Source organism: Komagataella phaffii, chromosome 3 (assembly GCF_000027005.1).
Source record: "Komagataella phaffii GS115 chromosome 3, complete sequence".
Lineage (NCBI taxonomy): Eukaryota > Fungi > Ascomycota > Pichiomycetes > Pichiales > Pichiaceae > Komagataella > Komagataella phaffii.
Window position 1 is genome coordinate 1,839,370 of NC_012965.1, and position 26,197 is coordinate 1,865,566.

Here is a 26,197-nt window from a genome sequence, read left to right on the forward strand (position 1 = left end):
CAGACCCTCTTTTAAAAGGAATTATCTATCTTGAAATATTATTGTTTATCTCTCCTTGCTTTTGGCTCTTTGCGTGATTTTGCTCTATAGAACCTCAGCTAGTAACTTCTCTATTTCTTCCGCAGAGAATGGAATATATACAATTTCTTGTCCGGACTCTCCCTTAGTAATCACTAACATCTTATGCTCGCTGAACTCGGCTAGGGTTGTCCTAAAGTTCAAGGTATTACTGGTAAAGAATTCCTCGATGGCCATGGTGTAAAGCTCTTTAAAGGGAACCCCTTGACGAACAGAACCAATTACAGGGGCTGCTGAGTTGGTGGAAATCGAATCTGACATTTTTTCCAATTGAGCTGCTGCAAGAATTCCGTAGATACCACGCGCATTCGGAGTTAAAGAAGCTAGCACATATTTGGCACCCTTTGAACCAACAAATTTCTTGGATTTGCCTATCTGCAACACATCCTTGAAAGACACTTCTATGCTGTAAGGGTCAAAGGTCGTAGCATCATGGAATACAAAATTGAACAGACTAGCCCTGTTGGCATCCCACATTAACGGTGAGTCAACCCGATCAGTGGAGCAAATCAGCCAGATGGAATCGACGCTGACTAGTTGAGCCAGAAGAAGCTGATATTGATCTTGCTGTATAGACTCTCCGTCTAAAGTGTGCAGTATAATCACCAGTTTGGGGATTGTGGTAACTCCACCAGAAGGACCAGCTCGTCGGTGGAGGTATCTAATCGCATCTTGCGGTTGTTGCGGTACTATTGCTCTTCGCCTTTGTTGCTTGGTAAGGACTTGTTCCATACACAAACGTAGTAAATCTTGAAATGTAGAATCTGGGTTGTACCCGTTAAAAACTATGAATTGAGGTTTCTTCGATGAGGGCACATGCTGAAATCTGCCCATTAGGAATTTGGCAAAGTTCATTAAGACTTCATATTTGGAGCCAACTCCATATAGACAAATGTTAAATCCTTGCAGTAGCTCGAAGTACCATTGAGTATGGAGTGTTGATATGTATTTTTTCATTTGGGATCGAGTAGAATACTCTAAGCTTCCACTCAACTTGAGTGTGCTCTCCAAGAACTTGTCATGTTCCAAAGACACTGCCTGATTCATTGTGTGACCACTTGTTTTCTGGCGACTTTTATGCTGATCAAAGTACCCTTCATATCCATCTAAGAATAAGGCCTTATCATCCATGGTCGACAACTGCTGTTGAGCATTGAGTTGAAATTCTTGCTCAAGATTTTCATTCAGCCCTGCCAAATGATTCTCTACCTCATGTTCTTCTTCGTGTTCCACGTGCACTGGTAGAATACCGTCCTCCTTGCTCGCTTTGATGATCTTTTCCACAACTGTGTATTCATCCCCGTCAAGGCCATCGTCAAAATCTTCATTTCCATCTTCCAGCAATGTTCTCTTTGTACTCAAGGCCTTCAGCAAAGCAATCCTGTTCAACTCATCGACCCCCCTTTTGATAGGAGATCTCAAACCATTTCTTCCTGTTCTGTTCGACCTTGGAGACCCTAGTCTGATGATGCCTCTCGTAGATAGTTCTGTATGCAATTGGGGTGTTTTTTTCCTAGGAGATCTTCTTTTCCTTGGGGATGCTCCTTCCAGATTTATTATTCCACTTTTCCTTTTGGAAGGTGATTCAAAAATGTCAATGCGTGTCATTGTGACGAGAGTCTAACCTTAAAGACGAATCCTTCAGATCACTGATATTTCGCGGACTTGAAGGTTGATATATTTTTTTTTCTACGCAGGAAGAGCACGAAGGGCTCTGCTGATACTTCAAACGTCTAACTAACAACTTCCAGCCATAAGTTACGACCTGTAGTCATGTTGATGTTCTGTCCCAACTGCCAGAATATGCTAACGGTAAGGTTTATTTGAGAGTCTACGTTCTGTAATGCGACTAACACAATTAGGTGACGAAAGCAGCTGACTCTATCAATAGATTCAATTGTCCCACTTGTCCATATGAGTTCCCAATAGTGGGTATGCAGATGTATGAAAGAAAAGACCTGTCTAGAAAACAGGTAGACGATGTGCTCGGAGGAGCTGGGGCTTGGGATAATGTTGATCAGACTGGTGCTCAGTGTCCCATTGATAGTTGTGGGGGTGATAAGGCATACTTTTTTCAGCTTCAAATTAGGTCTGCTGACGAACCCATGACTACCTTCTTGAAATGTTGCAAATGTGGTCACCAGTGGAGAGAAAATTAGAACGCACTAGATAATAGAAACTACAGACAAAACAAAAAATACTCATTCTTTTAGGACATTAATAGATATTTACAAAAATTAGGAGCTTGCAGTGAAAGTTCTCCCACAGATAGACCAAACATATCAACCTTTAAATACTCATCATACCCATTCAATAGGATTTTGTAGTACCTGCAATAACTCCTCTTCTCTGGAGCCAGGCTCTGGATGATGATCATAGACCCAACCAGCTGTTCTTGGCAACGACATCAAAATACTTTCAACACGAGATCCAGGCGTTCTCAAACCAAATTGAGTACCTCTATCCAATACTAAGTTGAATTCGACATATCTTCCTCTTCTAATTTGTTGCCAGTTCTTCTCAGCATCAGTTGAAGGGGTGTCCATCCTTTTTCGAGTGATAGCGGGATAAGATTCCAAGAAAGCATTGAAACAATCTTCAACCAACTTCAGGGACCTCTCAGCATCAAACTCGTCAAAATCATCAAAGAAAATACCCCCAATACCTCTAGTTTCATTTCGATGTTTGATCAGAAAGTATTCATCACACCACTTTTTGAATCTCGGGTACAAGCTAACATCGTGTTTGTCCAGGGCATCCTTATGGGCTTGATGGAATTGCTTGGCATCCTCGGGATACAGGTACGAAGGCGTTAAATCAGCACCGCCCCCAAACCACCAGGTGTGAGGCTTTCCAGTTTCATCCCAAGTTTCGAAGTAGCGATAATTCAGATGGGTAGTTGGAGCATGGGGATTATGGGGATGAATGACCAACGAAAGCCCACAGGCAAAGAACTTCAGAGAGGTTCCCGCAGGCAGATCTAGCTTGGAGTGGTCATTTCTCATCTGGCTCACAGCTTGAGGAGGCAATACGCCATGAACCTTGGAAATATTTACACCAGCCTTTTCAAACACTCTTCCATCTTGAATAAGCATAGATCTTCCTCCTCCACCTTCGGCTCCTCTTTCCCAAGAATCAGAACGAAATTTGGTATCGTTTCCTTCAATTGCCTCCAATGCAGCGACAATTTCGAGTTGCTTCCGCTGGATAAGCTCGAACATCCTTTGACGGATGGAATCATTGGGAGAGCTTAGATTGATATCAGAGTCGATGGCCATTCTTTCTGTGAATGAAACAACTAAGTGTGGGGATATTCAAGTGTGTGGCTACAACCAACTCAAAGTTTATATAGGGTCCCATGAAACCTTTCGAGACAAGACGGAAAAATCATTCGACTACTCAATATGATGTAACCACATTAAATCTACCAGTAAAAATTAAAGCCATACTACTTACTCCTCGCTTGGGTCCAATCCGTAAATAAATACCTATTTACTTCTCAATCTAGATCTCTTTCGTTTCGACTTGGTATTAACATGCGTCTTGTAATGTTGCATGCAGTTATCCTGACGGCTGAACCTAGCAGAACAGCCTTCGAAAGGACACTCATGCTTCTTTTCACCAGTGTGAATACGTGTGTGACGAGCTAAGTGGCCCGACGTTGTGAAAGACCTCTCGCAGATCTTGCACTTGTATTTTCTGATGGCTGTGTTGGGTGTAGAAGACACTACTGTATTGGGGAAGGACGCAAATGGTTCCATAAACTTTTGTTGGTGAGGGAGGTCCTGCGCCTCCAGTGGTGGAGTGATGGAGGTGTGAATGTTGGGCCTCGTGACTCCCACGGTATTTAGGGGCTGATAAAATGCTTGCTCAGGTGCAGGTGCCCCTGTTGCAAATTGGGGTTGAATCCTGGGGGGATATTCAAGAGCAGCGGCAGTGCCCGCACTAGCCAGTAAAGATCTAAAGGAAGGTAGCTTGATCTCTTCTTCGTGAATGCCATGTCTTCCAGTGAGTGGTGGCCGTTGTATCACTTCCAATGTTGGAAGTTTCGGATGTTGGGAGAATGATGTTGCTTGCGGTGCTGGCAAGGACACCATGTTGTAGACTTGAAAACTCATAACAGATAACCAAAACGGACGAAGTGTTATCACAAAGACAAAGTAGGATTCAACAGCTATTCTGGGGGCCAAAGGGCATATATATCTCTGGCCAAAAATCGAACACGGTAGTAAAAATAGAGTTGAGTGATTTTTGATGTGGCAAACCTGGCTGATAAAATTCTGGTTTCAGGGCCTATACTCTGCAAGGGTTGCGACGTTAATCTTGGCAACGTCCGAGAAACAACAAAAAAAAGCTTTTTCGGCGAGACGTGTGACCGACAATGATTGGACGGCACTCTCAAAAGGGGGGTAATAGGCACAGCTGCATGCGACGCTATATGACGTAGAATTCCAGAGTTCATGATATAGGAGCAAATTAGTAATTAAACAGTATTAATAGCTCTTATAATAGGCCTGCAAGGAGGCTTTGCCCTCAATAGTTAGGGATTAAAGTAAAAAGGTAACTACCTGAAATTTAGCTTTTTCAACTTGAAACGAACAATAAAAAACGCCCCCACCGGAAAAACAGGCTGAATCATAAAAAATGCCGATCAATTAATTGAGAGCATAAATATTTCTAATCATGCAGTATGTTCCGCGCAGAATGTGATTAAGGGTAAAATTACACAGCCCACATTTATACTTTCGGGACAACCCTGAATAAAAATCCGTTCAACCGCGTGGTCGTGTATCACACAGTTCTCAACCTTGTGGGATGCTGGGAAGAAAAATTTACTAGCTATCGGTTTTGTTAGTAGCAATGTCTTCTATTTTATTTGGCCTCAGCCATGGGTAAGTTTTTAGGAGTAAGGATCGCTGAATAACCTGGTTGGATGATGAACATTTTTACAACATGAATTTCTTCACCTGAAATATTATGTGGATTCAGTAAAACAGAGCTTTTTAACCCTGACACCCAAGTTTTTCATCTCATGATCCTTTAAATAAAAGAAGAAATTGTCAACAACTAACCTCCTACTAGTGAAATGGAACGCGTATTTATACTTCAGTTTGTAATATTATAATTCATTCCTTTAATCTATTTCAATTTTGTGTTTTTGTATGTCGTTTAGACAAGGATTCCATGGTACTCGGTACGTCTATACTTTTGGGCCAATTCTGGCCATTGAACAACAAATCTGTCGGCAACCAAATACAGCAACTTTCCTGACAAGCTCAATTCATTGACCCTGGTTAGTGATTCCATATAAATGATACGTGCGCTTGCTAGTCCCAGAATGTTCAGAACCACTATACTGTACGCTAAGGGCACACAGGACCCAGGTCCATTCACCAGAAGGACGGACGGTATGTTTCCTTCTTTCCACTTCTTATCGAAAACAAGCACCTTCATGGTTCCCAGCCAACACTTTAGCGTTCCTTGAATGCTTCTGAGTAGGCCATCACCTACGTTTCTGGCCCTCGGGACGGTATACACAGTTCCTTTAACCTGACTCTTTTCCAACCTAAGAACCGAAGACTCGTCATTGCTTTGAACAATGAATGAATATTTGAACTTGTGGTCTAATTGAGAAAGGATGTTCAACATTTCCCCGGTATGACCCCCAGATCCCAAAAGGATCAAAACACTTAACGGTTTGTCTAATACTGGACTGACATCCTGAAGACGACAAAATGGGACACAGAAAATTACACGTATGACAACAAGAGTCAATGATATCAATAAAGCCAAAAGACAGTAAATTGAAGTGGTCATCTCGTTGTAGGACGAACCAACAATAGTATACTTGTCCTACCCCAAACGTGCAATGGCTTTAGCGAAAATATTGTAACTTGATAATCAATTGCCTCTCATTCAACCAGATACAGCTGGATGTCATCTCAGGCTAACAATGGCCGTCGAAGGCCCACTCTCAGACAAATGGTAGAGACGTACCTGGAAAATAGACCCACCAGTCAGTCTCGAAGCAGTTTTAATGATGATCCTTATTCCGTAGTATCCATGCTTCTCAACCAGCTCCAGAGTAGTTCCAGTCTAGATTCAAACAGATTAGATTCTATGGTTGATTTGCTGAACTCTCTGGGGGATCAAATAGACACAGATACTGCCAAGGGAGTTGATGATGCCTATTTAGATCAATTGGATAGAGTTAACGTCAAGCATTTATCTCCTGACGATACATGTCCCATTTGCACTAATGAATTTCACAACGATCCATACCCTTTGGTTGTGAGGTTGCCATGCAACAAGAATCACTATTTTGACTTAGACTGCATAGGACCATGGTTGCATTTGAACAAGACCTGCCCGTTGTGTCGTGTTGACGTGACGAAAAGGAAGGAGATAGTACTACCCTCTGATAGTGAGGAGGAAGATGATTTTGACGACATGTATGGCTGAGTTATAGTATTGTATATTTCTATGTACAAAAAGAAAACATTGAATATTCTGAGGGCATGATTATGAAGTTTCTGGTGGAGTAGCTGGTGTTTCTGTAGGCTTCTTGGTTTCAGTATCTTTGCCTACATGAACAGCAAATTCAGGGTCTTTTAACAACTCAGCAACACGAGCTGCAATTTCAGGGTTAACGGATGACGTCAACTGTGCAATGTTTAGTCCCGTGGAGTCAATATCTCCCTCTTTAGTCGGCGTAGAGGCAGAGAAATCAGGATCGACTGCCTCTTCGATGTACATGTGAGCCTTCAGTCCAACACCTGTCACTGAATATTTATTCAAAACAGCCAACCAGATATCCACTACCTCAGGATTGGAGTCCCAAACTCTTAACAATCTTGCATGCGTCCTACGTTCAAAATTCTCCTTAGATTTAGCATGAACGAAAGGGGCCCTTATCACTGTCCACCTTTCCCTTCTGGTTTCCAATGGTTTGGGACCAGTCAGTGGCAGACCAAGATAATATCCTGCCCGTAAGGCAAAGTCACAGAAGAAGTCCAGGTTTCTATTGTCAAAACTTCGCATAGTGATTTCAGCACGTAATTCTCCATGCTTTACGGGGATCTTTAGTGGTGCATAGTGGTTCAGCTCCACAGACAGAGGCAGAGGTCTATTCGAACCTGCGACTTCCGTCTCCTCTGTGAGAACTTTCGGAGTGTATTGAGCAGCTGACTCGGTAGAGACAACATTCCATGCTCTAACAGAATGGTGAAATGGTCTAACCAGTCTTTTGAACATGATTGAAGGAGTTGATATTGAAGAATTTTTGTCGAGAAAGTATTTTGTCACTTGGCGACAACATTGGCGGAGGATGGGTCCAACTAGAAAAATTTCGAGCCTTCTGTTGGAAGGTGCTTATCTAAAGAGAAGGGCCTAGGAAGAAAAACAAAAGAAAAAAAAGATTCTTGAAATTTCCAAGGTCCAGTTCCTCCTACGTTTTCACTACAGAATGGGAAAAACCAGTAAAGATAAGAGAGATCTTTATTATAGAAGAGCCAAGGAGGAAGGCTGGAGAGCAAGGTCTGCTTTCAAGCTCTTGCAGCTTAATGAGCAGTTCAACCTTTTCAAAGATGTTCGCAGAGTGGTCGATCTGTGTGCAGCACCCGGATCTTGGTCTCAGGTCCTTAGCAGGGAGCTCTATGAAAAGCAGTCAAACAACAGTGAAACTCCCGCCAAAATTGTCGCCGTAGATCTACAACCAATGTCTCCAATCGACGGAGTGACCACTTTACAGGCTGATATCACTCACCCTAAGACGTTAGAGAAAATACTGGAAATCTTTGGAGGTGAGCCTGCAGACTTTGTCTGTTCAGACGGAGCTCCCGATGTTACTGGTCTACATGATTTGGATGAATATATACAAAGTCAACTTATTTTGAGTGCTTTACAATTAACTACCTGCATTTTGAAGCCTGGAGGATCGTTTGTGGCCAAAATTTTTAGAGGAAAGGATATTGACTTGCTGTACTCCCAAATGGGTTTCTTATTTGAACATGTAACATGCGCTAAGCCAAGATCTTCCCGTGGTACATCGTTGGAAAGCTTCATAGTGTGTCAAGGTTACCGACCCAGAGATGGTTGGAAGGGCACCTTGGATGGAAAAAATTTACTTACACCAGAACTGTTCTTTGAGGATGTCAATCTTGGTAAGAGGATTAAGTTTGACTCCGATTTACCAAACACCAAAGATTTTGAAGAGGAAAGGCACGTCGCTCCTTTTATTGCATGCGGAGATCTTTCAAGCTATGATTCAGACGCAACCTACACCCTAGAGGAAGATTTCAGAACTGTAAGTCTGGATCCAGTGCAATCACCGACGGCTCCACCCTACAAAAAAGCGTTAGAACTCAAGAGGCTGGGTCAACTTAAAATACATGTAAAGTAGTAGTAGTAATAATTTTGTCGTTTCTCTTCCTCGTCTAGTTAAAAAGACGGTTCTGGACACCGATTGACTTAGCTATCTCGATGTCAGCAGAGTTTATAAGCCCTTCACAGAAGGCATCTATTTGTCCACTTAAAACCAAGTTTTCCAATCTGGATGGTTCCGTTGGCAGCTTGAAATGTTTACACCATTCATAGGAATCTGTTCTCAGTAGCTCAGATTCGGTAGCGTTGGGGTTGCGTTTTAGCGTAGCTGCGTTCTCTTGTTCTCTCTTTGATACCCATTGACTGATTCTTTGCTGCTCACGAGACAAAAGTCTTTGATAGTAGTGGAAATTTCCCTGGTTGTGATTAAAATGGTCGACTGTCTCCAACAATTGTTCTATGGTATTCAAATCTCCCTGGGTAGAGTTTCCGAGGGCCAATATTCTTTCACTCTCAGTAGAAACGTCGTCAGGAATGAGTCCATCAAGAGCACCTCCTACTAAAGACAGGTTACGGACCGTCAAAGGAACTTCCTTCAACAAATTTGAGAATGTCAGCTCTGCTGTACGTAGATTCTTTGTAATGAACTTTTCACGCATTTGGGATGTTTGGATTAACTGGGGGCTTAGAATGTAAGCTTTGAAGCTTACTAGTCCTTGTCTTGCCTTGGAGGTCTCATGAACGACCAATACTAACTCTGGCTGTCTATCAAGAGATTTGGCTCTTTGGTTGTGGAATTGAAGCATAGTTTCCAAGACTGATTGGGTAATGAATCTACCACCTTGGGAACACAGATACCAACCTGAAAACTGGGCACCAATTTTAGCCTTGTTCAACTCTTGCAAAGTTCTTTCCTGAAAATCTAAGTTGACGTTTGAACGGAACGAGAATCCCTCTTCATTTTGATTGTGGTGGTTATTGTTGGTTGGAAACGAAAATACATGGGAAATCTTTACTGAGTCAGGGGTCTCGGGAAATCCAAATAGCGGACCACTTGCAGGGTGTGGCCAATGTTCGGCGCCTGATCTGGCAATTTTAAGAGCCACTGAGGCATTAAGTTCGTAGGACATTGGTCTATTTATCCTCTATTAACGGTGTTGAACGAGAGAAAAATTTCTGGACAGGATTTTCAGTAGGAACAAAAGATCAAAGTCGTGTGCGAACTTATTTGGCCTTTTTTTTTTGCACGAACGAGCTTGAATTACTCAGGAAAAAAAATTGAAGACTCATAGTTTTATCTCTTGCAAGCGATTGAACAACCCAAGATGGCTGACCAAACTGAAAAAATTACCGAACAGTTGCAAAAGACGTACCTTGACGAGGTAACTGGAGAGCAAGTTTCCAAATCAGAGCTAAAGAAGCGTCAGAAACTTCGTGCTTTGGAGACCAAGAAGGCCCAGAAGGCAGCCAACGCTGCAGCTACTGCTCCCAAGGTCGCTAAGAAGAAGGATGATCTAGCTGATTTGAACCCCAACCAGTATTTCGAAATTCGTTCTAGGCAGATCGATGAACTCAGAACTGACCTACGTGGTGCAAACAATCCTTATCCTCACAAATTCCACGTGACGCTGAGATTGGATCAATTCCAAGCCAAGTACGCTCACCTCAAAAGAGGTGAAACTCTACCAGAGGAAACTGTTAGTGTCGCTGGAAGAATCCATGCTAAGCGTGAAAGTGGATCCAAACTTAAGTTTTACGTTCTACACGGAGAAGGTGTTCAGGTTCAAATTATGGCCCAGGCTCAAGATGCTGATGGTGATTACGAGAAGATGCATGAACTCCTGAGAAGAGGTGATATAATTGGTGTTACTGGATATCCAGGTCGTACTTCTCCTGCTAAAGGTGGTGAAGGTGAAATTTCTGTCTTTGCTCGTAAGGTCAAGCTGTTGACCCCATGTTTGCACATGTTGCCTACTGATCACTTCGGTTTCAAGGACCAAGAAGCCAGATACAGAAAACGTTACTTGGATCTGATTATGAACGATGCAACCAGAGACCGTTTCAAGATTAGATCTAAAATTATCTCCTACATCCGTCGCTTCTTTGACGAAAGAGACTTCATTGAAGTAGAAACTCCTATGATGAATGTAATCGCCGGAGGTGCTACTGCTAAGCCATTTATCACACACCACAACGACCTTAATATTGACATGTACATGCGTGTTGCTCCTGAACTGTTTCTTAAAGAGCTGGTTGTTGGTGGTATGGATCGTGTTTACGAGATCGGACGTCAATTCCGTAATGAAGGTATTGATATGACTCACAACCCCGAGTTCACCACCTGCGAGTTCTATCAGGCTTATGCTGACGTATACGATTTAATGGAGACGACTGAGCTTCTTTTCTCCGAGATGGTCAAGGAGATCACTGGTGATTACAAGATCCCATACCAGCCAGACGGTCCTGAAGGAGAAACCTTGACCCTAGATTTCAGCCGTCCATGGAAGCGAATTAACATGATCGAGGAGTTGGAGAAACGTTTCGACGTCAAGTTCCCTCCTGGAGACGAATTGCACACCGCAGAGACCGGAGAGTTCCTCAAGAATATCTTGATTAAACACAAAATGGACTGCCCACCACCTTTGACCAACGCCCGTATGTTGGACAAGCTTGTTGGAGAGTTGGAAGACACCTGTACTAACCCAACTTTCATTTTTGGTCACCCTCAAATGATGTCTCCTCTGGCCAAATACGACCGTGAGATTCCAGGTCTGTGTGAAAGATTTGAAGTGTTTGTTGCTACCAAGGAGATCGCTAATGCTTACACAGAGTTGAACGATCCATTCGACCAAAGATCTCGTTTTGAAGAGCAAGCTCGTCAAAAGGACCAGGGTGATGATGAAGCCCAGTTAATTGATGAAATTTTCTGTAACGCTTTGGAATACGGTCTTCCACCAACCGCAGGTTGGGGATGTGGTATCGACAGACTGGCTATGTTCTTGACCAACTCCAACACTATCAGAGAGGTTCTGCTCTTCCCAACCTTGAAACCCGACGCTCTCACCAAGGGTGAAGAAAAGGAACAAAACTAGTAGGTAGGTAGATATCCAATTATAGATAGACACATTAGCAGTCCAGAGATTACTTAGTTTATTTTATTCATTAGCCGACCAACTACGGGAAAGTCTCCAATTCCGAATTCTCGTTTCTCCAATGCGAGTCTGATATGAATCTACAAATCTCACCTCACACTATCAAACTTTGAACTAGTACACACCAAAACGAGTGCTTCTCTGTCTTGGCTTTCTTTGTACTAGAATCAAACTATGGCAAGACCCCGAGTAAGTTCTTAAGTTCTTTCCAATACCTGATGGAATTCCTTTCTAACACCATAGCTGATATTGCTTATCCGTCACGGAGAGAGTGAAGGAAACTGTGACAAATCTGTCAATAGGCACACTCCTAATCACAAGGTCCCGTTAACTCAGAAAGGAAGGGAGCAAGCATTTAATGCTGGAATTGAGTTGAGCAGGCTTTTAGAAAAGCAAGATAGAGTTTTGTTTTATACATCACCTTATTTAAGAGCCCGCCAAACGTTAGATGGCATTCTAGAGGGACTTGGTGACTACAACGATCATAATTATGCGGTTTACGAGGAACCAAGGATGAGGGAGCAGGACTTCGGTAATTTCCAAGGAGGACCTGAAAAAATGCAAAGGATTTGGAAAGAGAGAGCTCATTATGGTCACTTTTTCTATCGAATTCCAAATGGAGAAAGTGCCGCAGATGTCTATGATCGTTGCGCTGGATTCAACGAGACACTCTTCCGTCAGTTCCAAAACCATAAGTTTGCCGATGTGTTGGTCCTTGTAACGCATGGAATTTGGGCCAGGGTATTTTTGATGAAATGGTTCAGATGGTCTGTGGAGGAGTTTGAAGGCTTACGAAATATACCACATTGCCAGTTTATACAGATGGTTAAGGGTGAAAATCAACGTTACACCTTGACGACCCCATTATTACGATGGCGTGAAGGAGATGAAGACCGGGTAGAAGAAATAAGAAAAGCGGTACAGTTTAGGTCCGGAGATCTAGGGAAGGAGGCCTTAGCTTATATTGTAGCTGCTGAGAGAGAGGCAGCTGCTGGAAGATCTGAAGGCCCTATCACGTATGATGATGGTGATGACCATTAGAGAACGCCCAGAGATTGATAGCCAGTTCTTGGACAACAATTCGGAACTTTATTCACGGTGCAAACATGATTTGTGTGGATAGCTTCAAGTCAGACATTTCATCTCATCCCCCCTTTTACTGCTGCTAATCACCGTTAGTCCGACAGTTACTCTAATCAATATTTATTAGTGTTTTAGTTGCGCAAAACTCGAGCCTCTTTTCCTTATCTCTTGACACTTCCTGGAGTCGAAGTTTTTCAGCGCAAATTCACTCTACAATGTCTACCGATACTAGACCGCCTATCTTCCCCCTCTAAATAGCCTATTGGAAGGGTGCAATAAGGTATATAAATCTGGCGCGATTCCCCCGGACTTTTATGATCCACATCACCTCATCTTACTGCCCTCACTCTCTTTCCTGATCCTCCCAGGTCCACCGATTTCCTCACTATCGTCGGATTTCTCCTTCCAGCGCCCTAGAGAATTCCGTAACCACCGCAAAAATAGCAGCCCCCCCCTCACCCATTTTTTTATTTAAAAGAACACCTTACTGGCCCGTTTTCGTTTCTCCTTTACTACAATTGATTTTTAATTTTCAGTTTTTTTTCATTGATATACAAGATCTATCACAAACACAATGGTACGTGCATTGAGTCTCATAAGTGCCATCCAGTCACACCTGGCAGGTGGAGGCAATGGGAGGTCGGAGAAACAGAACCCACATCAGAAGGACCATACTAACTCTTCCCAGGCTAGAACATTTTTCGTAGGAGGAAACTTCAAAATGAATGGCTCCAAGAAGTCAATTCACGAGATTATCGAGAGATTGAACAACACCAAGTTACCAGAGAACGTAGAGGTTGTGATTGCTCCTCCTGCTCCCTACTTGCAGCAGGCTGTCACCGAGAACAAGCAGAAGACTGTTTACGTCTCCGCACAAAACAGTTTCGACAAAGCTTCTGGTGCCTACACAGGTGAAGTTTCTGTCGAGGCTTTGAAGGACTTGGGTGTCCCTTACGTTATCTTGGGTCACTCCGAACGTAGAACTATTAACAAGGAAGACGATGCTTTCATTGCTTCCAAGACCAAATTTGCTCTTGACCAGGGTTTGAAGGTTATCCTCTGTATTGGTGAGACACTCGAGGAGAAGCAAGCCAACATCACGCTAGACGTTGTTAAAAGACAACTGCAAGCTGTTGTCGATGTTGTTTCCGACTGGACTAACATTGTCGTTGCTTACGAGCCTGTCTGGGCTATCGGTACTGGTCTTGCTGCCACTCCAAGCGATGCCCAAGACGTTCACAAGCAAATTAGAGATTTCCTTGCTACTGTCATTGGTAAGGACCAAGCTGAAAAAGTCCGTATCTTGTACGGTGGATCCGTCAACGGCAAGAACGCTGTCGAGTTCCGTGACAAGGCCGATGTTGATGGATTCTTGGTTGGTGGAGCTTCTCTGAAACCTGAATTCGTGGACATTATTAATTCCAGAAACTAGTTTACATATGAACATATTACTACTCTATATTCGGGACAGCCTCGATTATTTCTCTTTCTCTTCGTCTCTTGTTTAAAGTCTTCTTTCATATCGTTCCTTTTTCATCCTCTCGTTCCGCTCGATCCTTCAACGTTGAAAGAGCCAGAGGTGTCATATTGGGAAGAGAACCACCAACGGGATCTAAGTTTGGAGATTCTGACCCTATATGCTGTATGACGGATTGTTGCTGTATCTGTAACCCAAGGGGTGGAGTTTGTAGCCACATCTTTGATGGTGACCCGACGACTGAGACTGGCATCAAGCCAGGTGAGTCAGGGGTGCGGACCGTACTTCCAGAGCCGTGTTGCACCAGTGTTATTGCAGGACCATGAGTGGGCACCGCCGTATAATGCTGATGCCTTTGGAGCATGAGATGGTTGCTGGAATTAGCTCTTAGATGCTGTGGCGGTAGCCGGATAGCCTTTACAACTTGTTCCTCTTCATCGTCCACTACTGCACTAGAAGTGCTATCATTACTATTGTTCTGTTGGTTGTGTATATTCAATGAAAGTAAACTAATAGTAGAGGAGCTGGGTACTAGACGGCCCTCCACATCTTTACCAACAGACGAGGCCAGAAGTGGTGGTGACGGATGTTCATCAGTGTTGTTAGTCCATCTACTTGAATTTGTATTGAGCCCGCTTGCTGGAATTTGAATGGGCATGCCCTGCATGCTTTCCATTAGCTCAGGCTCTGAAAGTACTGAGCCTCTAAAAGATGGAGGCATGTCTAAGTCGAAGTGGATTGGTTTTGATAAGTTTGCTGTAAACTAATTTTTCGTATAGAGTTCGCGAAAATTCTCACCACCACCAAGGGTCAAGTCACTGATCGCTTCAACCCACAAAACGACGATATTAAAGTTCAACATATTGTTCTAGGTACGCCAGTCCGCGATCCAAGTTTGAAATCTCCACATCTACAGGTGCGTACTGTAGTAGTTCATCCAAAGCTGGGATCTTGCGTTTTGCTTCTCCGTCAATTACGCTAACGGCATCGTATTCTCCGTAATAACACCTGACGGTGACCCCGAGATTTCTATCTCTTTTATCTCCATCAGATTCCTCACTCCAATCATAGAGCCATTCGATTCCAACGTGAAAGGTATCTTGATTCCATTCAGTCTTGTCAACTAGAAACTCGTCAATACCTTGATTCAATCTGTAAATATCTGTTCCATTTTCATCAACACTATGACCTGAAGGAACAAAACTAAGCGCAAAATTATCCTTCATTTCAGGCCTGGTGTTATTTTGTAACTTGTGGTAGAGACTCACTTGTTTCACGGGTGCATTCTTGTATTTGTCGACACCATTACCGCTATGAAACGTCGTTGTATTGAAAAGAAGAAGACAGTGTCTACTCTGAACGGCCTTTATCTCAAGATCACTATCAAACGGAACGTAACGAGTCTTTCCAGTATTAGTGTCACTCAAAACTTTTACAGTTAGCAAATTCTCAAACTCATTTTGAACTGCACTACCGTCTACCAGCCATGGTCTTTGTCCGTCGTAAACACATTGTCCATTACCATCAGAAAGTTCTGTACATGTGTAGTTGCGTTTGAGCTGTTTCACAGAAGGGAGATCATTTATAACTGGCTCAATAAAGCCATGCTTTCCAAATACCTTGACTTGAGTCTCTCCGGCTCGCGTGACCTGTTGAACAAAACGCAGTTTCAATGGATGCTGATAATCGAAAACCGGGCCAACTAAGGTCGCAAAACTGCTAATGGCACAAGTAACAGCAAGCAGCACAGTTAAAGCGGCATTCAACTTGTGAACAAACGGTAATACACTCAAACCCAATAAAACTGCCACAGCACCCAGAAACTTGAAAGATATTTCCCCTAAGGCGTTGCTCTCTTGAATGGTTTGGTTAATAGCCTCCAACCCCAGTCCACCAAAGGAATAAGTTACAAGTAACCATATTGGTACCAGGAGTAAAAATTGGATGGACCAGTCATAACTAAATGACTTCAAGGCAGCCTCTTTTAGACGCTGTTGAACACCCCTCGTATTATCTCCTTCTTCGTCCAAATCTTCAGGAAGTTCAATACGTTGTCTTGGTTTCAGAGCTAAAGCTAGTAGCCCAAATAATGAGGAGAGCGAAGCCAAAATGTAGTAAATAGTAATAGCATAGTTCCCCACGTTCGAATATCTCTTGATCTCCACCGTTGCCCATAGAGTAGCTATCCAAAGCAATGAGTTTAACTCGAGTAGAATCGCCAGTTTTTGATCATGGATTGGTACTACCCAGTTAGCAAAGTTAAGTCCGATGTAACTAACAATCAGGAAGAGACTCGTCAAGGCAATTAATGGGGTGAACCAGTTTCTCGATATAATCATGGCATCATGGAACAAAAAGAATCTACCGACAAGAGTCACAAATGTTATTGAAAACACAGTAGTTATAGGGAATCTAAGCCACCCTCTTGTCGAATAAATGTGCCATGTGTGTCTCTTCTTCACAATCAGTAACAAAACAATAGATAAGACTGGAATTAACACCAACAGGCTTATATTAAGAATGTAAAGATTGTCAAGCGAGAAGTAAACAAATTGCTGCCCCAAGACATCAAAAAATATGCTGGGTGATAAGTCCTCATCGATACTATTGTATCCCAAATCTAAAACAAGATCCAACGCGTTTGACTCCATGTGCCATAAAGACTCTCTATTTGCACCTTTGATCGAATCTCTACGAGTGTGATACAAACTTCTTGGTCTGTAGAAAGCAATATCAACTCCTCGCAGGCCATGCTCTGCGTACACCCTATAGTCAGTTTCACTATGAATCATGCCACCGTTGAAAGCTTGTTGCAGGAAAGAATTAGCAAATGGGGACCTCACATTGCTGTAGTGACTAATAATTCCAGTATCAGTAGCTCTGAACAAGACAGCTCTTCCTCCAGTACCAGTTCCTTCAAGGTTGACAAAATATTTCACCTTGTCGCTCCATGGGTGTTCAAAGAACACAGAAGCTCCCAAGAGGCCAATTTCCTCGTGATTGTTAAAATTAAAGATAATATCTCTCTTTGGGCGTTCAGTTTTCTTATCAGCCAGATGTTCCAAAATTCCCAGCATGGATGCAATACCCATTCCATCATCTGTAGTTCCATAGCTGGTAGATACTGAATCATAGTGAGCACTGATTAGCAATGCCTCTAGAGAAGGGTCAGTTCCCTTGACACGCACCAATACATTTGTACTCTCAAAATAGATTATCCTGTTCGTTGATGAAGAGCTATTGAATAAATCTGGCTGGTTGAACATGACAGTGCTATTATCCCCTCTGGCTTCAATGTAAGGTTTTGTAGCAGCAATACTTCTGGTTCTCTCTAAAATGTAATCGTGCACTTCATCGTTGGCTTTGGAGTCGAACGGATGGATGTCTTTGGATATGACCTGTAAATCTGTCCATGCTTTAGTGAGAATAGCGGGCTCGGGTGACTCAATGACAAGGCTCTGTTTCTCAAATGCTGCATTGACCAATATAACGAAGAGATAAGAAAGGACTACTGCAAGGGTCAAGGTAGTCTTCCTGAACCCAAAAGTGGATCTTATGAATCGAACAAATAAGCTTGGTTGACTAGAGAAAGAATCTAACGATGCTGTGTCCTGTTGTTGTCGGACGGGTGACTGCTCCCCTTGGTTTTGGGTGTTTCCTTCTTGTTGGTGTGCCTCCTCATCTTCGTCATCGTCAATGATGGCAGATTCATCTGCATCGTCATTGTCATGGTTTGAAGTATAAGTTAAGGAGGGCTCTCCATTCCTGAAGGACTGCAAGTCTGCGGCAGCGTTCTGCTCTTTGGGACTTGAATTGCTCATTAAGGAGTTGATTGTAGTACTTGGGATAGATTAGGTAAGAAACCCAAAACCAGTAAATTAAAAATGCTGGTTCTTTTACCGTAAATGAAAGGATGTCCCAAAGTGGTAATAGCAAAAGATGTGGCATGCCTAAGGGAAGGCCAGGGCGCGAGCAGAATTAAACTTTTTCGCTGAGCGAACTTTTGTATGTACAATAGTGCATAGCAAAATTCAGTCTCCACTGAAATCTATCAGATGAGTAGATTTCCAGAACTGAAGAATGACCTTATTTTAAGGGCAGCTCGTGGTGAAAAAGTTGAACGTCCCCCAATATGGATTATGAGACAGGCCGGAAGATATCTTCCGGAGTACCATGAGGTCAAAGGAGGTAGGGACTTCTTTGAAACTTGCAGGGATGCTGAGATTGCTTCTGAAATTACTATCCAGCCGATTACGCATTTTGACGGTCTGATCGATGCAGCTATTATCTTCAGTGATATCTTGGTGATTCCTCAAGCTATGGGCATGGAAGTTAAGATGGTGGACAAAGTTGGCCCACAGTTCCCCAATCCGCTAAGAAAACCGTCTGACTTGGATCATTTGAAAAAAGACGTTGACGTTTTGAAGGAACTCGATTGGGCCTTCAAAGCTATCTCATTGACCAGAAAAAAACTCAATGGACGAGTGCCTTTGCTTGGATTTTGTGGTGCTCCTTGGACTCTACTGGTTTATATGACTGAAGGAGGCGGTACCAAGATGTTTCGATTTGCAAAAGAGTGGATCTACAAGTTTACCAAGGAATCTCATCAATTACTCCAACAGATCACTGACGTTGCAGTTGAATTCTTAGCTCAGCAAGTTGTTGCAGGTGCCCAAATGTTACAAGTTTTTGAATCTTGGGGCGGTGAATTGGGGCCTGATGAATTCGATGAGTTTTCTTTGCCTTATTTGAGACAGATTTCCTCTAAACTTCCCCTGAGGTTGAAGGAACTTGGAATCACAGAGAATGTTCCCATAACTGTCTTTGCTAAAGGCTCTTGGTACGCCTTGGAGCAATTGTGCGACAGTGGTTATGATGTTGTCTCGTTGGATTGGTTATTCCGTCCAAGTGATGCTGTCCAGATTGCTAACGGAAGAATCGCATTGCAAGGTAATCTTGACCCTGGAACCATGTACGGCTCCAAAGAAACCATTTCCAAGAAAGTGGACAAAATGATCAAGGGTTTTGGTGGAGGAAAGCAAAACTACATAATTAATTTTGGACACGGCACTCATCCATTCATGGATCCAGAACAGATCAGATGGTTCTTACAAGAATGTCATCGCATTGGATCTCAATAGAATTAATTCGTTTAAACTTTATTTTGTATATAGAGAACGTTCATATTTACAATCATTTCGTCTCCTCAATCTTATTTTGGTCCTTTGTAGCGTTGGATTTTTGAAGATTCTGGTAGATACTCAGGCCAGAAGCCATCCACGAAGAAACATCACCTAACCCAGCAGGGATGACAATGGTGTTAGACTCCTTAGCCAGTTTTCCAAACGCATCCACATACTTTTCAGCTACTTGCAGAGATACTGCGTCTCCTCCTCCCGGAGTGTTACGAATAGCGTTGGCAATTTGTTCAATTCCTTTGGAAGTTGCTTCGGCCTTCAGTAAAATAGCTCTGGCTTCACCTTCAGCTAAATTTATCTGCTTGAATTTAGTAGCCTCGGACGCTAAGATTTGGGATTGTCTCTCACCTTCGGCAATATTTATGGCAGATTGTCTATGACCTTCAGAGTCCAATATCTCCGCTCTCTTGGATCTTTCAGCAGAGACTTGCCTGTGCATAGCTTCCAAAACATTCGATGGTGGATGGATGTCTCTGATCTCGTAACGGAGACATTGAATACCCCAATCTTTGGCGGCGTCATTCAAGACAGCAGTGATATTGACATTCAAGGACTGACGTTCTCTCAGAACATGGTCCAACGTAAGTTGACCAATTTCGGAACGCATAGTAGTTTGAGCCAGTTGACTAATAGCATATTCAGCATTCTCCACTCCGTAGGATGCCTTGTATGCATCAACTACTCGGATATAGAGCACACCATCCATCTCCAGCGTGACATTATCCGAAGTAATGGCACTCTGGCTGGGAACTTCAATCGCATTTTCCTTCAGACTTTGAACATATTGGATCTTATCAAGAAAGGGTAACAGAATAGCTAGTCCAGGTTGCAGGATTCGGTGAAACTTTCCCATTCTTTCAACAATCCAGGCTGTTTGCTGTGGAACAAAGCGAATAATTGTATTTGCTGGTAATTGAGTTTTCTGAAAAAAATTGAGTCCATTAGAAGATGTAGCCAGAGTCCTGATAGGAACCCTTGCTGAGGTGGCTAACCTTCTCGTAACGATGGGGGAGTGAACAATCATTGTCGGGTGGCAATGTGAAAAATGACAGAAGACGAGAAGAATAGAGAAACGGTGTGAGTAGTGAATGGGATTCTTGTGCGCGAGGAGGGGCTGGAAGGGATTACTAGAAGACTGCACTTTTTCACTCTCCTTCTAGCATGTCTCCTGCCATCGAATATTGAAAACTTTCTGTATCAATAAATATTACCACCTTCATTATGTCTACCAATGAACATCAATTTTTATTAAAGGCCTTAGAGGAAGGGCTTCGTCTAGACGGAAGGAAACCCATGCAAATGAGGCCTCTGAACATCGAAGTTGGCCCTGACTATGGTCAGATGTTGGTCACCTTGGGGGATGCCAAGGTAGTCGTTCGCATATCTAGTGAAATTGTCACGCCCTATGAAGATAGACCCTTTGAAGGCATATTTCAAGTCAGCAGTGAGCTGGACGGTATGGGACACCCGTCCTTTAATGAAGCCTCACATAGGCAAGAAGAAGAAGTCATGCTGAGCCGTCTCATAGAAAAAGCTATAAGAAGATCAAATGCACTTGATCTGGAAAGTTTATGTATAATAGCAGGTCAGAAATGTTGGAGCGTACGAGCAGATGTTCATATTATAGATTACGATGGCAATATGACTGATATAGTGTGTATTGGTGTTATTGCTGGATTGCTGCATTTTAAGAAACCAGACATTTCAATTAGGAATGGCACAGTGATATTGCACGACATGTCGGAAAGGGAACCTGTTCCTTTATCTGTTCTCCACATTCCGATTTGTGTTACATTTCAAATATACAGCTCTGGATCCATGGAGGATAATGTCAAAGGTGATGGTAGAGAGTTCGTTATAGTAGATGCAACCTTGAAAGAAGAAGCTTTGACCCAGGGAACTATCACACTTACTTTAAACTCAAATAAAGAATTGTGTCAAATGTCCAAAAGCGGTGGAATCAACCTAGAAGTTGACGAGATATTATCATTAACCAACGAGGCCCAGATAATTGTTGATGACTTTACCAAATATATCAAAGATACCATAAAGAAGGATGAAGAGCTGAGAGTGAATCCTCTGCAAAAAGAACTTCAAGTGGTGAACTCTAGAGAATAGTGCATAATATTACATACAGAACCTTGCTAGAACAATTGATTCGATGTTTTAATTAGAAGACATCAATAAATAACTAATTATCGCGTCTTTCCCATGTAATAGTAGACAAATTAGGTTCAGGAAGAGTAACCATTGAGGTATAGTCCGGCTGAGGGACTACGGCCTTCCACTTGAAGGTTCTAACGAATGTGTTCAAGATGGTTCCTAACTGACAGTACGCAAAATGTTCGCCAATACATCTATGTCTTCCTCCTCCAAATGGTAAGTAAGGAGAAGAAACACCTTTGGAGACTTTACCAAATCCGTAGTCAACAGTTTCCTTTGCGTCAGCTGAGACTGGTTCAACAGTTTCATCCCATCTGTGTGGCTGGAAGTCACTAGCGTTTGGGAAGTACGCATCGTTGGTCATGGCAAATCCAGGTGAAACCAATACATAATGACCCTTAGGAACCACATACTTTGAGTTAGGAACGGGAAGAGGACGAGTGACCTTTCTAAAGATTGAGTGTAGAGGCATGTGCATGCGCAAAGTTTCCTTGATGACTTGATTGTGTAAAGGCATATTAGCAAGATCGTCATAAGTCAACTCACGCCCTTGAAGTACCCTTTCCTGTTCTTCAAATAATTCCTCCTGCAGCTCTGGTTTCTCTCCGAGATGCAACAAAAACCACGATGAAGTGGAGGCAGAAGTGTGCTGGCCACCCATAAGAACTCCGATTAACAAGTGGGAAATCTCCTCGTCGGTCATCTTGCTACCATCTTTGTATGTAGAAGATTTCATTAATGAATCGATCAAATCTCTGTCACCAATGTCGTTTGTAGCTCTTCTCTTGTTAATCAAAGATAAATAAGTCTCAGAAATGGTCTTTTGAGCATGATCACGAGTCCAGTAACTTGGTAGAGGAAGATGAGAGAAAATGAAGTTTAAAGGAGTAAATCCTTTGTCTAGGTCACTAAACAGTTTAGCCCATTTCTTAGTCAGTAGTTTTCTCATATCATCTCCCAGTAGAGATCTGGAAGCGGTCAAGATCGTAAGCTCGGACTGAGAGTTCAGGACATTGGTCTTTCCAGTTTTCTTTTTAGAATCACCTCCCATGAAGTTAGGGTCATTATTGATGTAATCCAGGACTTCATCTCTAATCTTAGGGACATAAGATCTGAAGGACTCCTTGGTTAAAGATCCTTTAACAAACTTCTTCTGGTCCATCAACTTCCAGTTGGGACAATCGTAAATAACACCTTCACCAAATACAGGAGTGGTCAGGTGCTTGTAGGCATCTTCAGCACAAACGTCGTTTAGTTTAGCATTTAAAATAAACTCATGGCCTTTTGGTCCGAGGTACACTGTCATAACTTTACCCAACAAAACAAAGGCAAACACGTCTCCGTATTTTCTTTGACAGTCTGCAAAAAATTCATATGGTTGCATTCCATATGTGACTGCTGAGCCTACCCATGGAACCCAGTGGAATACCAAAGGAACTCTGTCCTTTCTGAAACTGTAGATAAACTGCCATAGCGCGTTCAACAAGAAGGGAGCTACGAACAGGATGGAAAGCTTTTCCACCAAGGTGAGCTCCAAAGAGCTTATCTTTTGAATCAACTCCTGGACCAGACTCATGTTTGATATGACTAGAGAATGATTGTTGTAGAGTGCTGTATTATTGGTGTCTTATAATAAAATTATATTTCCAACTTTTCGTGGCTACGAGCGATACGAGTGAGACCACTTTGCGAAAGCGAGGCGAGAAGAGACGGACCATTAAAGAAAGTGGCGTGGTTGTAGACACCATGGAGGAGGCATTAGGAGTCGGTATAAACTCACTATGAGGCAGAGCCATGCTGTTAAACGAAATAAGGGCTTAGCAGAGAAATCTTAAGGTTTTGAAGGGCATTTTAGGGGTGATTTTTCCACCACATAAGAGACGATGCCCGGATACATTGAGAAGATCAGATCTAAATGGCATCTTGCATCATTGAACCGTCAACAGAAAAAAAATTCGTAGCCAATAAGAAAGCACGAGATTCGACGTGATTACCTTTACCAAAAACTGCTGTCAGTCTGGTCGGGGCCTCCCTCAACGAGAGTCTTTACGGTATGATTATGGTCTTATCTTTCAGTTTCATATCATTCTATATACAAATAATTATTTCCTGCCCCATACAGGGATCTCCGAATCTGGAACCTTTTCAGCACCAGTAAGGTCAATAAACTGTGTCATAATATCTTCGCTGCGTTTGTTCTTGCAGTCGAACGTCTTCGAAGTTCCATCAGTGTAATTTATCACCAAACTAGCGGGAACTTTGAGTGCTTCATCCTTGGACTCGACCTTGACTCTCTTGACGACAATGCACAGTTCCGGATTGTGAAATTGGATCGTCGGAAGGTTCCATTTCTTGAACTGGTGGAGTCCCATGTGACCTTGTTGGACATTTTGTTTCAGAACTAACTCCAATCTGTTTACGGTAGCAGGGACCCTAACAGCACTATTTGGAAAGTTTGCAATGTTGTTCAATCTGGCAAACTGCCTTGTGAATCTGCCCGTGGGCAGTTTGGGAAACATCTGGGACATGATGATTTGAGTCGGTGATGAAAAGTTTTGAGGTTGGTAGCGAAATCTGACTACAATGCGATGGTTTCCCTCCTAAGAGCGAATCCGCCCAGTAAACCAACGGTAGAACCACCTATATTACTTCCTATTTACAGCTTATATACTCATCACAACGTCCTACACGACCTTGGGCGCCAACGATACTATTTTGTTAAAGTTCTTGTCACGCAGCTCCTTGGCTACAACGCTACTGATTCTGGTGGCTATGGGTTCATCATTCTTGTTCAACAGAACACATGCGTTATCATCAAATCTGATCACTGAACCATCTGGTCTCTGAGTTTCCTTCTTTGTTCTCACAATAACTGCCCGGACTATGTCTCCCCTTTTGACTCTGTTAGAAGCCGAAGCACCAGTGATCGTGGAAGTGGAAGGTCTGGCCTTCTGCACCACACAGACAATCTTGTCTCCAATGGAAGCAAAGTTCTTCGGGTTCTTTCTCAACACCTTGATGCATTCAACCATCTGCGCACCAGAATTGTCGATGCATTTAAGCATCGTCTTAAGGTATATCATTGTGGGTGTGAATGTTTTCCAGTGAGGTAATGAAAAAATGAGAAATTCGATACCTGAAATCTTAGAACTGGAGGAGCAGTAGAGGGAGAGGACTAGTGGGCGGAGGTGCCTCCGCGCTCCTTCCACGGTCATGTAGGTTTCTTTTCTTCTTTCGCTAACATTCTTTGCCAAGTTCTATTCTTAACACCATTTGTTTTGGGCGTGTACTAAGCAGCATCGCCTCACGCTGCTGAATATGAAATCTATCCTGTGCTATTCTGTCTTTCACTTTGTCAACAACTGCAACCAGATCGAACACGAACGTGATTCCATTCGTTTACTTTCTCCATTCGACACTTCAAATGTTTTGGTTATTGGTTTTGTCTCTTATCTCACAAGCTTTAGCTGTCGTGGAGTTCACTAGCCCTGAAGGTGGTGAAACCTTCAGCGTCAGTGGTTCGACCGTAACTATCCCTATTGAGTTCAAAGATGATGAAAGCTTCCCCAGCATTGCAGATGCCAGTAACTTGGTTATCTCCTTATGTACTGGTCCAAATGGTGACATCAGCTGTTCCGAAATTGAGACCACTCCCCCCGCTGACCTTCTGTCGGGCTCCACGTATGAATACGATGCAAGCGTACTGGCAACATTTGGAAGAAGCGGAAGCTACTATTTACAGATATATTCCAAATACTCGGGTGGTTATGCCATCGTGTATTCTGATAGATTTTCCCTGCAGAGCATGACAGGTACTTTGACTCCTTCAGGTTCTGGTTCTCCTCCAGCAAACGACATTTCCATGAGCAACGCACAAAATGCCGAGATATCCAAATCTTTTACCGTACCATACACCTTACAAACTGGTCGTACGCGGTATGCTCCCATGCAAACTCAACCATCTGGCACTGTGTCCGCAACCGGTTGGACTAGAAGATACCCCACCAGCTCTGTTAGTTACTACTCTACACTAGTCCCTAGCCCAGCTGTGTATTCGACCATAACTCCGGGGTGGGATTACTCATACACTTCTGCAGTTAACTTTGCCACACCCGCTCCTTACCCTTCACAGAACGGAGGATGGTATGCAGCCAGCAGACGTATTAGCAGACCTTTCATTCAAGCTACTACTGCTCTACAACGCCGATGGGCCTACTGAGAAGTTCTGCCTCACTCTTAAAAACCATAGTAACAATGTATATTTTATTTTACTCTACCACAATATTTTTTTCCCTGTTTCCTCTGCGGTACTGTACCTGCTGTGTTTCGAATATCAATAAAACAGCTCACTGTGAGCATGGACTTGTTGCACCAGTACTTTCAAGGCCCGCTCATCAAGTGCGTTACCCATGGAAGTTCTGCTGAACTCTTGCACACTGCCATCGTCTTTGACCTTGCCGACAAACTCGTAAAAGTAGCCATTTTGAAGATCCTCGTCTCTCTCACTTGCTAGGTTAACAGTCACCTTTCCATTCGACTCTACTTGCGCTGTTCGGGAATCATGATGTACAACTTTACCTATAAGTTTAATTGGAGAGGTTGTAAACCGTCCCAGCACGGAAGCATCTACTCTGATGGCGTTCATATCAGTTCTGGTTGTGAACGCGTTAGCTGTAATTGATTTGAAGAAGGGAATACGCGACAGACATAATTTTTTAGAAGAC

At 42.9% G+C, this 26,197-nt stretch overlaps 22 protein-coding genes across 22 annotated transcripts; 9 read left to right on the top strand and 13 right to left on the bottom strand.

Moving 5' to 3' along the window:
* Positions 1–84: 84 nt before the first annotated feature.
* PAS_chr3_0941 (Subunit of the origin recognition complex, which directs DNA replication) lies at positions 85–1,686 on the bottom strand (the record flags this gene model as incomplete). Its single annotated transcript, XM_002493135.1, has 1 exon — positions 85–1,686. The coding sequence occupies one exon, from the start codon at positions 1,684–1,686 to the stop codon at positions 85–87; it is 1,602 nt and encodes a 533-aa protein (XP_002493180.1).
* A 165-nt stretch (positions 1,687–1,851) lies between these two features.
* On the top strand, positions 1,852–2,237 carry PAS_chr3_0942 (RNA polymerase III subunit C11; the record flags this gene model as incomplete). The annotated part of the gene is made up of 2 exons (XM_002493136.1): positions 1,852–1,890; positions 1,941–2,237. The coding sequence occupies 2 exons, from the start codon at positions 1,852–1,854 to the stop codon at positions 2,235–2,237; spliced, it is 336 nt and encodes a 111-aa protein (XP_002493181.1).
* A 141-nt stretch (positions 2,238–2,378) lies between these two features.
* Positions 2,379–3,356, bottom strand: PAS_chr3_0943 (Coproporphyrinogen III oxidase, an oxygen requiring enzyme; the record flags this gene model as incomplete). The annotated part of the gene is made up of 1 exon (XM_002493137.1): positions 2,379–3,356. One exon carries the CDS (start codon positions 3,354–3,356, stop codon positions 2,379–2,381), a length of 978 nt encoding a protein of 325 aa, XP_002493182.1.
* A 210-nt stretch (positions 3,357–3,566) lies between these two features.
* PAS_chr3_1242 (uncharacterized protein) lies at positions 3,567–4,196 on the bottom strand (the record flags this gene model as incomplete). The annotated part of the gene is made up of 1 exon (XM_002493138.1): positions 3,567–4,196. One exon carries the CDS (start codon positions 4,194–4,196, stop codon positions 3,567–3,569), a length of 630 nt encoding a protein of 209 aa, XP_002493183.1.
* Positions 4,197–5,247: 1,051 nt separating this feature from the next.
* On the bottom strand, positions 5,248–5,895 carry PAS_chr3_0944 (Component of UDP-GlcNAc transferase; the record flags this gene model as incomplete). Its single annotated transcript, XM_002493139.1, has 1 exon — positions 5,248–5,895. One exon carries the CDS (start codon positions 5,893–5,895, stop codon positions 5,248–5,250), a length of 648 nt encoding a protein of 215 aa, XP_002493184.1.
* Positions 5,896–6,012: 117 nt separating this feature from the next.
* PAS_chr3_0945 (Hypothetical protein) lies at positions 6,013–6,540 on the top strand (the record flags this gene model as incomplete). Its single annotated transcript, XM_002493140.1, has 1 exon — positions 6,013–6,540. The coding sequence occupies one exon, from the start codon at positions 6,013–6,015 to the stop codon at positions 6,538–6,540; it is 528 nt and encodes a 175-aa protein (XP_002493185.1).
* Positions 6,541–6,600: 60 nt separating this feature from the next.
* Positions 6,601–7,332, bottom strand: PAS_chr3_0946 (mitochondrial 37S ribosomal protein RSM10; the record flags this gene model as incomplete). The annotated part of the gene is made up of 1 exon (XM_002493141.1): positions 6,601–7,332. One exon carries the CDS (start codon positions 7,330–7,332, stop codon positions 6,601–6,603), a length of 732 nt encoding a protein of 243 aa, XP_002493186.1.
* Positions 7,333–7,543: 211 nt separating this feature from the next.
* Positions 7,544–8,479, top strand: PAS_chr3_0947 (2'-O-ribose methyltransferase, methylates the 2'-O-ribose of nucleotides; the record flags this gene model as incomplete). Its single annotated transcript, XM_002493142.1, has 1 exon — positions 7,544–8,479. The coding sequence occupies one exon, from the start codon at positions 7,544–7,546 to the stop codon at positions 8,477–8,479; it is 936 nt and encodes a 311-aa protein (XP_002493187.1).
* A 34-nt stretch (positions 8,480–8,513) lies between these two features.
* PAS_chr3_0948 (Hypothetical protein) lies at positions 8,514–9,530 on the bottom strand (the record flags this gene model as incomplete). The annotated part of the gene is made up of 1 exon (XM_002493143.1): positions 8,514–9,530. One exon carries the CDS (start codon positions 9,528–9,530, stop codon positions 8,514–8,516), a length of 1,017 nt encoding a protein of 338 aa, XP_002493188.1.
* A 195-nt stretch (positions 9,531–9,725) lies between these two features.
* Positions 9,726–11,492, top strand: PAS_chr3_0949 (Lysyl-tRNA synthetase; the record flags this gene model as incomplete). Its single annotated transcript, XM_002493144.1, has 1 exon — positions 9,726–11,492. The coding sequence occupies one exon, from the start codon at positions 9,726–9,728 to the stop codon at positions 11,490–11,492; it is 1,767 nt and encodes a 588-aa protein (XP_002493189.1).
* A 234-nt stretch (positions 11,493–11,726) lies between these two features.
* On the top strand, positions 11,727–12,593 carry PAS_chr3_0950 (uncharacterized protein; the record flags this gene model as incomplete). Its single annotated transcript, XM_002493145.1, has 2 exons — positions 11,727–11,741; positions 11,796–12,593. The coding sequence occupies 2 exons, from the start codon at positions 11,727–11,729 to the stop codon at positions 12,591–12,593; spliced, it is 813 nt and encodes a 270-aa protein (XP_002493190.1).
* Positions 12,594–13,209: 616 nt separating this feature from the next.
* PAS_chr3_0951 (Triose phosphate isomerase, abundant glycolytic enzyme) lies at positions 13,210–14,067 on the top strand (the record flags this gene model as incomplete). Its single annotated transcript, XM_002493146.1, has 2 exons — positions 13,210–13,212; positions 13,324–14,067. The coding sequence occupies 2 exons, from the start codon at positions 13,210–13,212 to the stop codon at positions 14,065–14,067; spliced, it is 747 nt and encodes a 248-aa protein (XP_002493191.1).
* An 85-nt stretch (positions 14,068–14,152) lies between these two features.
* PAS_chr3_0952 (Hypothetical protein) lies at positions 14,153–14,833 on the bottom strand (the record flags this gene model as incomplete). Its single annotated transcript, XM_002493147.1, has 1 exon — positions 14,153–14,833. One exon carries the CDS (start codon positions 14,831–14,833, stop codon positions 14,153–14,155), a length of 681 nt encoding a protein of 226 aa, XP_002493192.1.
* A 127-nt stretch (positions 14,834–14,960) lies between these two features.
* On the bottom strand, positions 14,961–17,933 carry PAS_chr3_0953 (Putative metalloprotease; the record flags this gene model as incomplete). Its single annotated transcript, XM_002493148.1, has 1 exon — positions 14,961–17,933. The coding sequence occupies one exon, from the start codon at positions 17,931–17,933 to the stop codon at positions 14,961–14,963; it is 2,973 nt and encodes a 990-aa protein (XP_002493193.1).
* Positions 17,934–18,167: 234 nt separating this feature from the next.
* Positions 18,168–19,253, top strand: PAS_chr3_0954 (Uroporphyrinogen decarboxylase; the record flags this gene model as incomplete). Its single annotated transcript, XM_002493149.1, has 1 exon — positions 18,168–19,253. The coding sequence occupies one exon, from the start codon at positions 18,168–18,170 to the stop codon at positions 19,251–19,253; it is 1,086 nt and encodes a 361-aa protein (XP_002493194.1).
* A 52-nt stretch (positions 19,254–19,305) lies between these two features.
* PAS_chr3_0955 (Hypothetical protein) lies at positions 19,306–20,334 on the bottom strand (the record flags this gene model as incomplete). The annotated part of the gene is made up of 1 exon (XM_002493150.1): positions 19,306–20,334. One exon carries the CDS (start codon positions 20,332–20,334, stop codon positions 19,306–19,308), a length of 1,029 nt encoding a protein of 342 aa, XP_002493195.1.
* A 197-nt stretch (positions 20,335–20,531) lies between these two features.
* PAS_chr3_0956 (Protein involved in rRNA processing) lies at positions 20,532–21,428 on the top strand (the record flags this gene model as incomplete). The annotated part of the gene is made up of 1 exon (XM_002493151.1): positions 20,532–21,428. One exon carries the CDS (start codon positions 20,532–20,534, stop codon positions 21,426–21,428), a length of 897 nt encoding a protein of 298 aa, XP_002493196.1.
* A 73-nt stretch (positions 21,429–21,501) lies between these two features.
* On the bottom strand, positions 21,502–23,049 carry PAS_chr3_0957 (Lanosterol 14-alpha-demethylase, catalyzes the C-14 demethylation of lanosterol; the record flags this gene model as incomplete). Its single annotated transcript, XM_002493152.1, has 1 exon — positions 21,502–23,049. One exon carries the CDS (start codon positions 23,047–23,049, stop codon positions 21,502–21,504), a length of 1,548 nt encoding a protein of 515 aa, XP_002493197.1.
* Positions 23,050–23,575: 526 nt separating this feature from the next.
* Positions 23,576–24,001, bottom strand: PAS_chr3_0958 (Hypothetical protein; the record flags this gene model as incomplete). The annotated part of the gene is made up of 1 exon (XM_002493153.1): positions 23,576–24,001. One exon carries the CDS (start codon positions 23,999–24,001, stop codon positions 23,576–23,578), a length of 426 nt encoding a protein of 141 aa, XP_002493198.1.
* Positions 24,002–24,157: 156 nt separating this feature from the next.
* PAS_chr3_0959 (mitochondrial 54S ribosomal protein YmL38/YmL34) lies at positions 24,158–24,556 on the bottom strand (the record flags this gene model as incomplete). Its single annotated transcript, XM_002493154.1, has 1 exon — positions 24,158–24,556. One exon carries the CDS (start codon positions 24,554–24,556, stop codon positions 24,158–24,160), a length of 399 nt encoding a protein of 132 aa, XP_002493199.1.
* A 341-nt stretch (positions 24,557–24,897) lies between these two features.
* PAS_chr3_0960 (Glycoprotein involved in cell wall beta-glucan assembly) lies at positions 24,898–25,692 on the top strand (the record flags this gene model as incomplete). Its single annotated transcript, XM_002493155.1, has 1 exon — positions 24,898–25,692. The coding sequence occupies one exon, from the start codon at positions 24,898–24,900 to the stop codon at positions 25,690–25,692; it is 795 nt and encodes a 264-aa protein (XP_002493200.1).
* A 114-nt stretch (positions 25,693–25,806) lies between these two features.
* Positions 25,807–26,118, bottom strand: PAS_chr3_0961 (Hypothetical protein; the record flags this gene model as incomplete). The annotated part of the gene is made up of 1 exon (XM_002493156.1): positions 25,807–26,118. The coding sequence occupies one exon, from the start codon at positions 26,116–26,118 to the stop codon at positions 25,807–25,809; it is 312 nt and encodes a 103-aa protein (XP_002493201.1).
* Positions 26,119–26,197: the final 79 nt, after the last annotated feature.